The 13,460-nt window shown below is 38.6% G+C and overlaps 1 protein-coding gene across 1 annotated transcript in view; it reads left to right on the top strand.

Annotated features, from left to right (window-relative positions):
* The window catches only part of LOC114046870 (pappalysin-1-like), a 280,259-nt gene that overhangs the window by 110,841 nt on the left and 155,958 nt on the right, over window positions 1-13,460 (top strand). Inside the window, exon 7 of the mRNA XM_027867446.1 lies at window positions 2,410-2,911. Coding sequence (XP_027723247.1) covers window positions 2,410-2,911 — 502 coding nt within the window. The remainder of the gene's footprint in view (window positions 1-2,409; window positions 2,912-13,460) is intronic.

Here is a 13,460-nt window from a genome sequence, read left to right on the forward strand (position 1 = left end):
CTTAATATTCTAGATACTACATTTTAACATTCTATGTGCCCTCTGAGCTCTAACATTCTATGTTCTGAGGTTCCTTCCACTGCTAACACTCTATGACCTCGTGAAATAAGTAAGCTCAGCTTTGGCTAAAATTTCTGCCCTGATCATTGTTGAATTCAATGTCTACTACTTTCACCTTCCTTTCCTTTGAAAGCATTTGATGACATTGCTAATTGTTTCTCTGACTAACAAGTAAATAGAAAGAGAGCATGAGCCAGCCAGATTACTCATCTTTACCCTCTGGGGCCCTCCCTACTGATGACCAATTTCTCAAGCCTGAAACAAAAGAAGAAACTGCATTATACCCTCATGGAGGGGGTGGAATTCTAGCCCATGCTCAATAGGCTAGCTAGACTTGACGTCCTCCAGAATCTGATTAACCTTATCTCATCACTGCAGATGTCATTAGTGGTCATAAAGTTACCCAACCTTTTTGTGGTCCTATCCATTATGATGCATATTTAAAGAAATTAAGAAAAATCAAGGAGGAGAATGATGTAAAGAATTCATTGATTGAGCTATCTGACCCCACATCTTTAAAAAGAGTGATTTTTCACCATGTGTGAATCATGCAAAACTACAGTTATGGCTCCACCTACATAACAAGCCTTTGTAGTAATGTAGCAGCATGATCTTTAGAAGCTGACACTCTTCACAGATGAAAGCTCAAGAATTCTCAGGGCAAAATTGAAAGCAAGTGTTTCATGTAGTCATAGAACCTGACACTTGTAAGGATCTCTACAGAGGTCATCCGGAGAATGGCATAGCAGAGAGACACTGAATTTGTTTTCAGTGGATTTGGATTTGAATCCAAACTCTGATATTTTTTATCTGTATCCATTCTGGGATGAGTTGCTTAATCTCATTAGACCTCACTTTCCTCCCCTATTCAATGAGAGGCTTGGGCTAGAATCTTTTTTAGGACTGGAAGGTGAACTTAAGCTTAAGGTATCATTTTACAGCCAAGGAAATTGAGACTCAGAGAGGTTAAGAAACTTGCCCAAGGTCACATATATTATGTAACAGAATCATTATTTAAACCTCTAACTTCAGACTTACACTCTTTCCATGATTTCACTGATTTCTAAAGTCTTTTTCAGCTCAAAATCCCATGATTCTATATGACACAGATAGCTAGCTGGCATAATAGATAGAGTGCTAGACCTGGAGTCAGGAAGACCTGAGTTCAACTCCAGCTTCAGATACTGTGACCCTGCTTGATTGAATCCAGCTTGTGACCTCAGGTCAATCATTTAACTGCTGCCTGCCTCAATTTCTTCATTTGTTAAAAAAAAATGTGTGTGGGGGGAAATAATAATAGCAAATACTTCCCAGGGTTGTTGTGAGGATTACATGAGATAATATATATAAAGCACATTGCAAAATCTAAAGTGCTATGTAAACGCCACCTAATGTTATTATAGGTAAGTTCATTAATTCATTAATTCTTAGAGCTTTTAAACCTTTATAAAGACTTGTACTGTACAATATGGTGCATATACAATAAATTGAAAATGCACCTTCACAAAACTTATAATCTAATGCAAAAGAGATCATACATACATTAAACACCTTAAGTATACAATGATATAATATTGGTCCAAAAGTGTTGAGATGGTTTATTGAGATTGACTAGATAGAAAAAAGAAAAACATATTTTTAGAGAATGACCTCATATGGGGAAGGTGAGGATGGACAAGATGGCCTCCTATGTTTCTTTCAACTACATTGTTTGTACTCTTGACTACTCTGTCTACCTTGCCTCTCCAGTTCAAGGAGAAAATATCTATGCTCACTTGGTCCTTTCTTGAGAGATTCTCCTTTCTAGGTTTTCCTTGGCTTTTCATCCACCACTGTTGCTTCAAAGGCTGCTGTGTTGCAAGAGGAGAGTGGACATCACAAAGTTTCTTTAACTTTCCCTTTTTCCCTTTTTTGGGGGGGTGGAGGGAGTAGGGAGAAGAGAGTTTACTGTTCTATTCTTTAGAGGGTTGTTTTTTGTTTGTTTGCTTCTTTTTTTTGTTTTTTGTTTTGTTTTTTGTTTTTACTACTGCTGGGGCTTTGGGAAGATTTGAAGCCATGGGGAGGGGAGATATGGAAGATTTGGTCATTTATTTTAAGATGAATCATATACTTTGAATGTATGGTGATTCATCCACAGTCTTTTTTTTTTTGAGGGGAATAGCAGAGGGCAGATTTTCCAATATATAACAAAGCTCTTCTCTTTTTAATCTTCCCATTCTTTCTTCCTCTCCCCACCCCAAATTGGAGAAAGCCCACTCTCTCATAAGTACTATTAGAAGTTTTAATAACTTATTTATGCATCAACTAGAATGGTGTCAACAGTTTTGTTCTTTCCTCTCTTTTCCACAGGCCACCCAGATGTAGAACAGCCCTGCAAGTCAAGTGTCCGAACATGGAGCCCCAATTCTGCCGTTAATCATCACACAGTCCCCCCAGCCTGCCCAGAGCCCCAGGGATGCTACCTAGAACTGGAATTCCAATATCCATTGATTCCTGAGTCACTCACTATATGGGTGACACTTGTCTCCACAGACTGGGACTCTAGTGGGGCTGTGAATGATATCAAACTGCTGACTCTGAGTGGAAAGAATATCTCACTGGGACCACAGAATATTTTCTGTGATATCCCATTGACCATCAAGATCCGGGATGTTGGTGAAGAGGTGTATGGCATCCAAATCTACACCCTGGATGAACACCTAGAAATTGATGCAGCCATGCTGACCTCTATCCCTGAGAGTCCCCTGTGTCTGGACTGTAAGCCCCTCAAGTACAAAGTTCTCCGGGATCCACCATTCCAGTCTGATATTCCCATTGTCATCTCTAACCTTAACAGGAGATACATAGATACGTAAGTCTATGCCTCCCAGAAGGTTGGCAAAATGGGACAGCAGGCTGGGGGAAATGGGGAAAGTGGGGAGGGTTACAGAGAGTAGGAAGAACAGAAAGGACTGTAATAATTATAGGAAATTATTATCCCCATTTTATAGTGGAAGAAGTTGAGGCCTAGAAAGTTAACTTGCCCAAATCACACTTAAAATGGGCCAATGAGCTTGTTGCTTATAAATCCAAATTTACAATTCTAGAGAAGGGAGTTGTAAAGGGAGAACAAACTAGAATGGGATTGTCAGAGGAGAGAGGCGTCATGGAGCAGCAAAAATGTTAACTTATTGTCTGAATTTAGACAGGCCACTTCCCCTCTCTAGGCCTTAATTTCCTCATCTGTAAAATGGGAGGTGTTAGACTCAATGGTCTCCTTGTGAAAGTTACCTTCCAATACTAATATTCTGGGATTCCTAGTGATTCTTTTTGGATAGTCTGTTTCAACACCTCAGGAAAATCTCTTCTATCCATTTAACGTCCTCTTTCATATAGCACTTATTCCCATGGAGACTTCCCACTATACTTCTTTAACTATTCCTCTACACAAGACAGAACTTGTTCAAACTTTACTTTGAAGGCTATTCTGTAGGCTATGCAAAGGGATCACTTTATAACTAAGAACACTTTAAAATGAGGTTCCTTCATTGACTCAGATTCCTAGACTTTGAACCCGACCCCAGAGATCATGTAGTACAGCCCTTAACAAAAGCATTAATTCCATCTACTGCTCCCCCAATAAACAGCCATCTAGCCTTTACTAGAAGACCTCCAATGACAGAAAACTTACTACCTTATGAGGCAGCCCAGGCCTTTTTCAGCCCCATCTTGATGTTTACAAAATTCTTCCTTATATTTAGCTGAAATCAGTCTCTTAGTGGTTTCCAGAACATAAAGATACCTCAATAATTAAACATACTTGGATGTGATGTGAGATGAATCTGTCATACCAAATTTCACTTTTCTAGCAAACAGGGTTCTAGGTAGTCACCTGAAGGGTAAACCATCAACAACAGTTTAATCATCAACTAACAAATATTTATTAAATATCTCTTATATTTGAGGATGTGTACTAGGTCTTGAAGATAAAAAGCAGTGTCAGGTGTTGTCCCTGTCTCTAAGGAGCTTACAAATTAGTTGTAATATGTGTATACATGTGTGGTTTTATGAATAAATAAATAAGTGTATGTGTGTATATACACACATACATACATATACATATATGTATACATGTACATATAAACCTATACATGTATTATGTGTCTATGCATATATACATATATGCACATATATACACATGTGTATATATTTGTGTGTATATATAATATAAATATGTGACAGATGGATATGTAAAATGAAACTAAATTATATCAAATGTATAAAAGAAATAGAAGACAATATATAATAAATGCCATTTAAATGATGGATGACATTAAATACCATGGAAATTCAGAGGAAAAAGGGGTCATGGTCTTGGAAACTGCCATTCAATAATTGTTTAAAAGAACTGGGAGTATTTGACTTTAAGGAAGGAAGATTTTGAGGGACAAAGCAATTATCTTCAAATTTTTGAGTGATAATGGAAAAGAGATTAGACTTAGAATTATAGGATTTTTGACTGAAAGATAACTTAGAAATAATCAGATCCCCTTCCCCCCCCAACCCCCAATGAGGAAACAGAAGTGAAGTGAATTGCCCAAGGTCACATAAAGAGTAAGGATTTTAATCTAAGAATTCTCGTGCCCAGTCAGTGTTCTTTCTTGTGTACCATGCTGCCTCCTCCTTTTTCTGTTTGACTTTAGAAGACAAAATTAGAAGTTACTGGGATACTAATTTTGGCTTGAAGGAAGGGGAAATAGCCTAACAGTGAAAAGTAATCAGAAAAGGAACGGGTTACCTCAGAATGTGAGTTCACCTGTACTGGAGATCTACAAGCGGCAGCTGGGTGACTTTTTCATAGGGATGCCAGAAGTATTTCTATTCATGTATGAGTTGGACTGGATGACTTCTATAGCCCTTTACAGTTTTGAGTCTGGGGGATTCTCTGGTGGATGGGGAGCAGGAGTTGTTATTTTACATTGTGTTTGAACAGTTGTGGATAACTCAGAGAGAAGGTGAATCTTGAATTGGACAAGAGGTGAGAGGGCCTGAGTTGAATCCCTGATCTGCTATTTAATATCCATTGATCTAGGTAGATAGGGTTTCTATCTCTAGAAAAGTTCTCTGCTGGCTTTGTCCTTGACCTTGGACAAGTCACGTCTGCTCCCCTGGCCTCAGTTTCCTCGTCTGTGAAATGAGAGAATTGGACTAGGTGACATCTTCCAGCTTTAAATCATACCCTATTAAAGATGAGAAGGCTTGGGACAGGCAGCTAAGACAGAAGAGGCCCTTCCTGGCAGAAGAAACATCATGAGCAAGGACAAACAGGGGAGAGTGAGTATAATGTGTTTGAGGACAGTGTGGAGACTTGTTTGGCAGAAACCTGAAGTTTGTTTTGGGGTGTATGATTTTCATATCCTTGTTTTATTTCAATACACTAGTTACATTAAGTCCCCAGTCTTGGTTCCTTGGCCTCCTTGGAGCAGTGTGAGGCCAAACCTGAAGTCCTTTTGTGCCAGGAGTAGAAAGCACTTTGTAGAAAGGGTCATCCCAGTTCCTCTCAAAGTGACGCCAAAATGTGTGGAACATCATTGCAGTTTTAATAAGCTCTGTTTCACAGGGGCTCTGTGAAGGAATGTCCAGGGGACAGGACTCCTGTCCAAGTCATCAAGTAAGAGAGACAGTTGGGAAAGCTGGAAAGTGACCCAGTCCTTTATGAGCTTCTAGCCTATGGCCAGCAGGACCTCATACAGAGGGTGTGGCAAGTAAAATCATTGTGATCAACTGGATCCCTTGGGAAAGAGTTTTTGGTCTTAAGTTCCAGCAGAGGTCATAGGGCAGGCAAGACAGTAAGGAGTTTATGGTAACAATTCAAGGATACCAGGATGCAGTAGTGAAGCTCTTCTATGGAATATGGGGTCTTGCCATAGCATTAGAGGCCCTGGCAACCTGAATTCTAGTCTTGCATAACCATGAACAAGTCGCTTCATCTTGTTAGGCCTTGTCTTTCTCATCTGTATAATTGAGGAGTTGAACTAGATGAGTTCTACATATCTTTTATCCCTTCCTGCTCTACAATCCATGTTCTAAGGCCACTTTGATCTCTACTATTTGGTGCTTTTTGTTCTTCTGTTCTATGTTCTAAGACCCCTCCCTTGATTCCATGATCCCTTCTGGCTCTAATGATTTATGTTTAATGATTTGAAACTGAAGGCTATTCCATTTCCTCCCCAAAACACCACTACACAGAGATATACTTATGTGGCCCTTCAACCCCAAGGAATTTCTTTCTCTCATCTTTATCTGTGTTTGGTCATGGATAGCACATTCAAAATCTCTGAGCTCCTCTTGGCTCCTCATCTGGATTGTTCTTTAAATCTCCAAATAAATGAAACTCGGCATTCCAAAGAGATCAAGCATTCCAGCTTTTTTATCTCTTGGTAATTTGAGTTGTAAACCCCAACACAAATACCTTTTGTATGTGTATGTGTGTGTATATATAAAACTGCTCTCACATTTTTTCCGTATCGAATAAACTGGCGCTCACACAAGTTCTATATAAAGACATTTTAAGGAGAGAGAGAAGAAAAAATGAAATGCTTTTCTTTCCTCCCCAAGTCTCCCATTGCATCCCATGATTCCCTCTGACCTTTTCCTTCATTTTTCCCTCTAATGAAAATATTTATTCCTTCAGTTATCTGTGCAAGAAATTGTTCACCAAGGTGTGACGCTGGAGGAAGAAACTCCCATGGTCACCATTTGGAAACTTCAAGGAATCAGATTTTGATTTTCTGTGAGGGAGGCAGGAAGTGTAGGAAGAAATCCAGACCTTTTTTCCCTTGAAAGAGGGGCTCTCATTAAGGCAGAGAAGGGCATTGTCAGAGGGGAGAGATGAAACATATTCTCTCTTTGGGGAAGGGGGTTAAATGAGTCTTCATATACAGGGAATACAACTGAAATATTTGAAGAGGCAAGGGGAAGAGATAAGTGCTTTTAACAAGTATTATCCTCATGGAAATCCTGTGGCTAGGTAGGTGCCATTATCATCTCCATTTTATAGTTGGAGTAACTAAGACAAACCAAGTTTAAATGATTTGTCCAGGGTCACATAGTAAACGTCTGAGGTTGAATTTGAACCCAAGCCTTCCTGATTCCAGGTCTGGTGCTCCTTCCACTATACCACTAGCTACCTCAGAAAGGGAATGGGTATCTTCCTCAGAAGTATGTAGACAAATATAACTAGGAAAATTATCACCCAGAAGAGCCATCATCTCCAAAGTCAAATAGAACAGTGAGGATCTTCTTGCTTCTTTCCCTAGGCTAATATCTTGCCCTCTTTATGGACCTTGTATTTACTTATTTATACTCATGTCATCTTCCCCACTAGAATATAAGCTCCTTGGTGGCAGGGACTTTTTATTTTATTTGCTCTGTATCCCCAACACTTAACACAATTATATGTAGTATATGCTTAATAATTGCTTTTTGACTGATTGAGAAATACTAATAGGATCTATGTGTATGAGAGTTTAGGAGAGTTTAGGATCACATGGCCTACCACTGCCTTTAATTTCATTTTTAAATAAGATTTGTTGATGCTTCCTTCTGTTTTTATTTTATATGCATTTCTAAATAGATGCTTTCCTTGTCAGATAGCTTTACCTGATAACAAAGATTTTAAAAAGGAAAAAAAAAGTTCCACAAAACCAACCAATACATTGACTGTGTCTGACATTACATACAACATTTCATACCCATAGTCCTCCACCTCTCCAATGAAGGGAATGGAATTCAGCTCTAATTGTTGAAAAATTAATACTCTTTTGAAATGTCCTAAGTGACAGATACCATTTTTTATTCCTCAGCCCCTGGGAATTTCAGGGAAAAATATGATACTTGTCCAACACTGAACTCATCCTCTTTCTCCCAGAGCTAGCATTTCCTTCTAGCTTCTCTCTACCTGCTAATTTCACCATCATTTCTCCAGTTACCTAGGCTCATAGCCTTGAGATCATCTTTTACTCTTCTCATTCCCTCACTTCTAATACCCAGTTGTTTGTCAACTTTTGTCATTTGTCTCATTTGGGTAACTATTAGAGTTAAGATGCCTGGTTTAATCTGGCATTTTCATAGCCTGTTCTTTCCATGCAGCTTAATGTGCAAATATGGACAAGTAATTTAACCTTAATTCACCTCTCTGGACCTCATTTTCCTTAATCAGCATAAACTGTATAAACTTTACTACAATAATTCCCTCCCTGCTCTAAATCCTAAGGTACATATTTGTGCCCCTGCAACAGGTCTCACATTTTTCACTTTTTCTCATCACAACTACTCTTGTTCAAGCATAGCTCTCTTCTTGCTTAGACTATTGCTAATAGCCTCCTAACTGATCTTCTTCCCTTAAGTCTGTTAAACTATTTACCCTTGAATCCATCCTGCCCACCTTTCACACTGCTGCCCAATTCATGTTCTTAATGTGTTCCTCTGATTAAGTAATTGTTTGAGCCTAAAGCCTCCATAGCCTCTCAGTGCCTACCAGATCAAGCCATAAAGCACCTTCTAAGTGCCAGTCACTATATTAGACATTAAGGATATACACACACATACACATCCATGTATATTTACAAAAGCATGAATACATTGTATGAATGTGTATATATATATATATATATATATGTATACACACACATATACACATATATGTATACACAGTGCATTGTAACATGCATAGATATGCATATATGAATACAGGTATGTATACACACATATATGTATAGTGTGGGTGTGTGGGTATGTGTGTGTGTGTGTGTGTGTGTGAGAGAGAGAGAGAGAGAAAGAGAGAGAGAGTGTGTGTGTGTGGGTGGGTGTGGGTGTGTGGGTGGATGTGTATAGATGTGAGTGTATGAGTGTGCGCATCATCCTGTGCTTTGAAGGCCCAGCACAATCTACCGTCCACCTCTCTTTTCAGATTTCTCTCATCCTATTTTACATTCCAATTAAACTGAACTAATTCTCATTACCTGATCTTTTCCTACTCTCTTCTGTTTCCTTGCCATTATTCATACCTTACACCTTGCCTGAAACTTGACTCCCTATTCACTTCCTTTTCCGTTTATTGATGTACATTCAGGCTATCTGCTCTTGAAGTTTTCCTTGACTCACTCTAGCAAAAATAATTATTTCCTATTTAAATTTCTCATAGCACTCTGCCTGGATTCCTCCTTTGTCTTTTTCTCTCTGCCTTGTATGCTAGTATGTTGGTTCTTGTCTTTGTTTTATGGCTATGTATATTCTTTTTGTTATTCTTTCTGCCATTTGATTATAATTTCCTTGATAGCAGAGTCTGTGCCAGTGATCTTTTTGTTCCTGGAGCTGAGGACAAGGCCTATATGTAAAGAACGAATGAATGAACAAATGAATGAATGAATGAAAAAATGAATAGATATCCCCGGGGAGCCTGATTTGCCCTTGGACTCCTCTGGAGAATTATGCAATGAGTTACATAATATGCACATTTCATTCACTCACAATCTCTTTTAATAAAGAGATGAAATCTAAATCTGAGAAGTACAAACAATTTGGCCAAACCTCTAGGAACAGTCAGCAGCTAAACTAGGATTAGAACTCATCTCTTCCTGACTCCAGTGGTGAACTCAGACCACCAGACCATGCATCAGCTCCTGTGACCTACCCACATGCCTCTGGAATAAATGGATGCCTCCCTGCTCTGTTACACAGCCAGTTCCTTGTGGCTCTGGCTGAAGAGTCAAGCAGGGGAGCTTTTGTTTCCCTGGTTAGCTGTATCACACTTTTGCACTGAGGGGAATGATTTTTGTTTGTTTGTTTTGCCTGGGGTTGGCCCACAGAAACATAGATCCTTACACAGTCCTGGAAATTAGAGTCCTTGGATGTATCAGAGCCAAAGAACATTCCTGTACTTGTAGAAGTTCCGTAGTCCAGAGGCCACACAATCAGTGAACTGATTTTCCTTCTGGGAACAGTTCTTTTTTCTAGTTCAATAACTGTGTTTCTCTCCCATGTAGCCTCTGACCCCTTCCCACTGCCACCATGGCACATGAGCTTTCTATGTCTCTGATAAGTAGTCATCCAGCCTATGCTTGAAGATTTCCAGTGAGGAAGAACCCACCATCTTTCAACATGTCTACCTTTGAACAGTTCTAAATGATAGGAATTATACCCTTTCTATAGAGTTAAACTATTCTCTACAGTTTTTATCCATGGTTCCTAGTTTTATCCTTTAGGAAAAAAACAAGAAAGTCTTATCCCACAGCAGACTTTAGGAGAAATCAAGTAGTGGACTTGAAAGCCAGACTTTGCTCCTTCTAAGAAACAACATAGTGATGAAAATGAGGGAGAAAGGTAAACTATTATTCTTTTTTAAAAAATTCACCAAGATTATAAGGAGGATGCCTTGAGGAAGTCTAAACATTTTAGAACCAGTGTAGTTTCCAGTAACATGTTGCTGATATCCATGATTTGAGCTGGATCCATTCCTGAGTGCCTCCCAACTCCCTGTCCCTCCCCCCCACATCTATCCAATAAAATCACTACTGATTTCTGAAATACTGCCAGACCCAAGAATGGATGTTATACATCATAAGTGATAGCTGATATTCTTAGAGCCAGAATTAATGCCATGTTGACCAGACACAAAATATTGTTAAGTCAATTTCACTTTATTTCTAGAAGCTGGGCAACCTCATCTCTTCCTCCCCCTTGTCTGTTTCAGGCCAAGTACCTCTCATGATGAAATATGATTTTCAGGAACATTAGGGAGAGCAAAAGGGATCAGTTAAACTGACAGATTTCTCAAACCACTTTCTATGGCAAAAGCTATTAATATCCTTAAAGGGTGAAGGACTATCTTTTGTGGTATTAGAGGAAAATACTGAGCCTCTTTATCTGTGTGCATGGGTCAGTCTGTTACTCCTTAAGATTAAAATATAGAAGTCTCTCTAAAGGAAAGTTGGTAATCATCAGTTCCCTCATCAATCAAATAAGGAGCATTAGATTAGATGATCTCTAAAGACCTATCCATCTCTGATTATGTATGACTATATTTAGTACTATTCCATCATTTGACAGATGAAGAAACTGAGGCCCAAAAAGGTGATATGACCTACTCAAAGTCACACAGACAATTTGCCTAGGATCAATGCCAGGAACAAATTTCAAATGTCCTAACTTCTTGTCTTCTGTGTTTTCAGTGGCAAACACAGAATCAATCAAGCTGTCTCTCAACAAAGTTCCCAAACCCAGCTCCATGGTAGATACTGCTGCAAGCTTATTATTTAGTCTAAAAGGATCCTTAGATTTTCCTTTCATTTATTATCTTTTTTAAAACATTATTTATATCTTGTTTTTGTATCACCTTTATTTCCAAATAAATCCTCAGATTTTCACTTCAGAAATCATCACAAAGGACAAAATATCCTGAACATTTCTGACTCTGCTTGTTCCTCTTTACACTAGGAGGGGAAAGAAAGGAAAGGGAAGGGAGGGGAAAAGAAGGGAGGAAGATAGAAAGAAGGCAGTAAGGAAGGAAGGAAGGAAGGAAGGAAAGGACTTGAAAGGGATTGGAAAAAAGGAAAAGAGAAGTCAGGAGAGGAGAGATAAGACGAGCTCAAGTTTGGCTAAACCATAATGTATGGGAAGAGAAATAATGTATAATAAGGGAAGGCTTTATTGGTATAAATTGAGCTATTTATATCTCACCCTGTTTACCTGTAGTTTGGTAAAGTGGACTTGACTTTGGCTCTTACCCTCTCTTTCTACTTTCTATGTGAGTTTGTCTATTTGAATGAATTAATAAATGGACCAAGCACAAAATATCAATAGAACCATTACATATTGGATAACAGTAAATGAAATCCATTTATAATCAGTTTTGAAAGGAGTAGTCATAGGATTGAAAGCTGAAAATTATATTAGAGCTACCATGGAATCTAGCCCGCTCCTTTTACAGTTGAGGGAAATGAGTCTCAGAAAAGTTAGGGGACTTTTCCAAGGACACACAGGTGAATAGCAGTGTTATGACAAAGCTGGTACACAAAAATCACTTTCTTTTGCTCTTCACATTGGGAAGGGTCTCCATGGGATTTTCAGAATTTTACAATATGTAATGAAACAGTAAAATCATCAGACTGCAGGAAGAAGCAAATATGACAGAGGATTTTATTTTTTTCCTCTGAAGAGACACTCTAGGGTTATACAAATATGAGGGATTATCATTATTATGATTACTCCATTTTTAAAAATTGAGTTTGTTCTTTGTAGCAGACACACCTAAAAGCGTACATACTCAACTTTTTTCCCTAGTCCTTCCACACATAGACAGACAAATATACACAAAAAGACAGGGGCATGCATGTACACACACACACACACACACACACACACACACACATACATAATCCAAGATATTCTAACTTTTGTCCTACTTGAGCCTCAGTTACAGACTTACTCATACAATTAAAAGTACCAAGACAGAGGTTAGTAGAATTGAGAAAAAGGATACCTACTACAGTATGTTGGAAACAAGACAGGAGATGTAGGATCTAGTCTTGACTCTGTCATCAACTGTTTCTGTGAATTTGAACAAAGTTACTTCCTTCCCTGAGTCTTTTTTTTCTTATCTGTAAAATGAGGGTCTTCATGGAGTAGATGATGCTTTTTCAGCCATAACATTCTTCTATGCCATTTCCTAGGCTTCCTTCAAGACTCAGTGCAAAGCCTACCTTCTCCAGGTGGTTTTTCTCTATCTCCTCAGCTTCTAATATTTCCCCATTTTGGATTATCTTCATCTACCATATTTTTATCTTATATGTATCTCATTATTTACATGTTGCCTTCCCTGCTAGAATGTCAGCTTCTTGAGGGCAGGGACTATTTTTATCTTTTCTTTATATGTCTTAGAACAGTACCTGACACACACATAAGTGCTGAATTAATGATTATTGACTGACTGACTGATTCTCTGTTTAAGCTATGGCACAGGTTCTCCACGGATTGACTTTCATACTTAAGCAACATGTAGGAAGAATGATTTATGTCTTGAAAAACATTATAGAGCAGATGTCTGAGCCTGTCTGATTAGCCAGTGGTCAGAACAGCTCTAACAAAATCTTTAAGGCAAGCTGAAATTTAGGAGGCATTCATTTTCCTTGGTTACTCTAAAACCTAATCCAAGACAACCTTTTAGAATCTGAGGTAGCTTAACATGCACTGAACCCTTACCATAACTTTGCATAGATTGTGTGTTAGAACCAGGTTTTGAGCTCAGGTCTATTGACTCCAAGTCCAGTGGTCTTTTAACAATATTGTACTACCCCTAACCTAGCTCTATTATAAAGTGGTTCCACAGCTATGGTCTTGTAAAGACAGCTTTATAGTGAATT

The sequence above is a fragment of the Vombatus ursinus genome, unplaced genomic scaffold (assembly GCF_900497805.2).
Source record: "Vombatus ursinus unplaced genomic scaffold, bare-nosed wombat genome assembly UNPS02014786.1, whole genome shotgun sequence".
NCBI lineage: Eukaryota > Metazoa > Chordata > Mammalia > Diprotodontia > Vombatidae > Vombatus > Vombatus ursinus.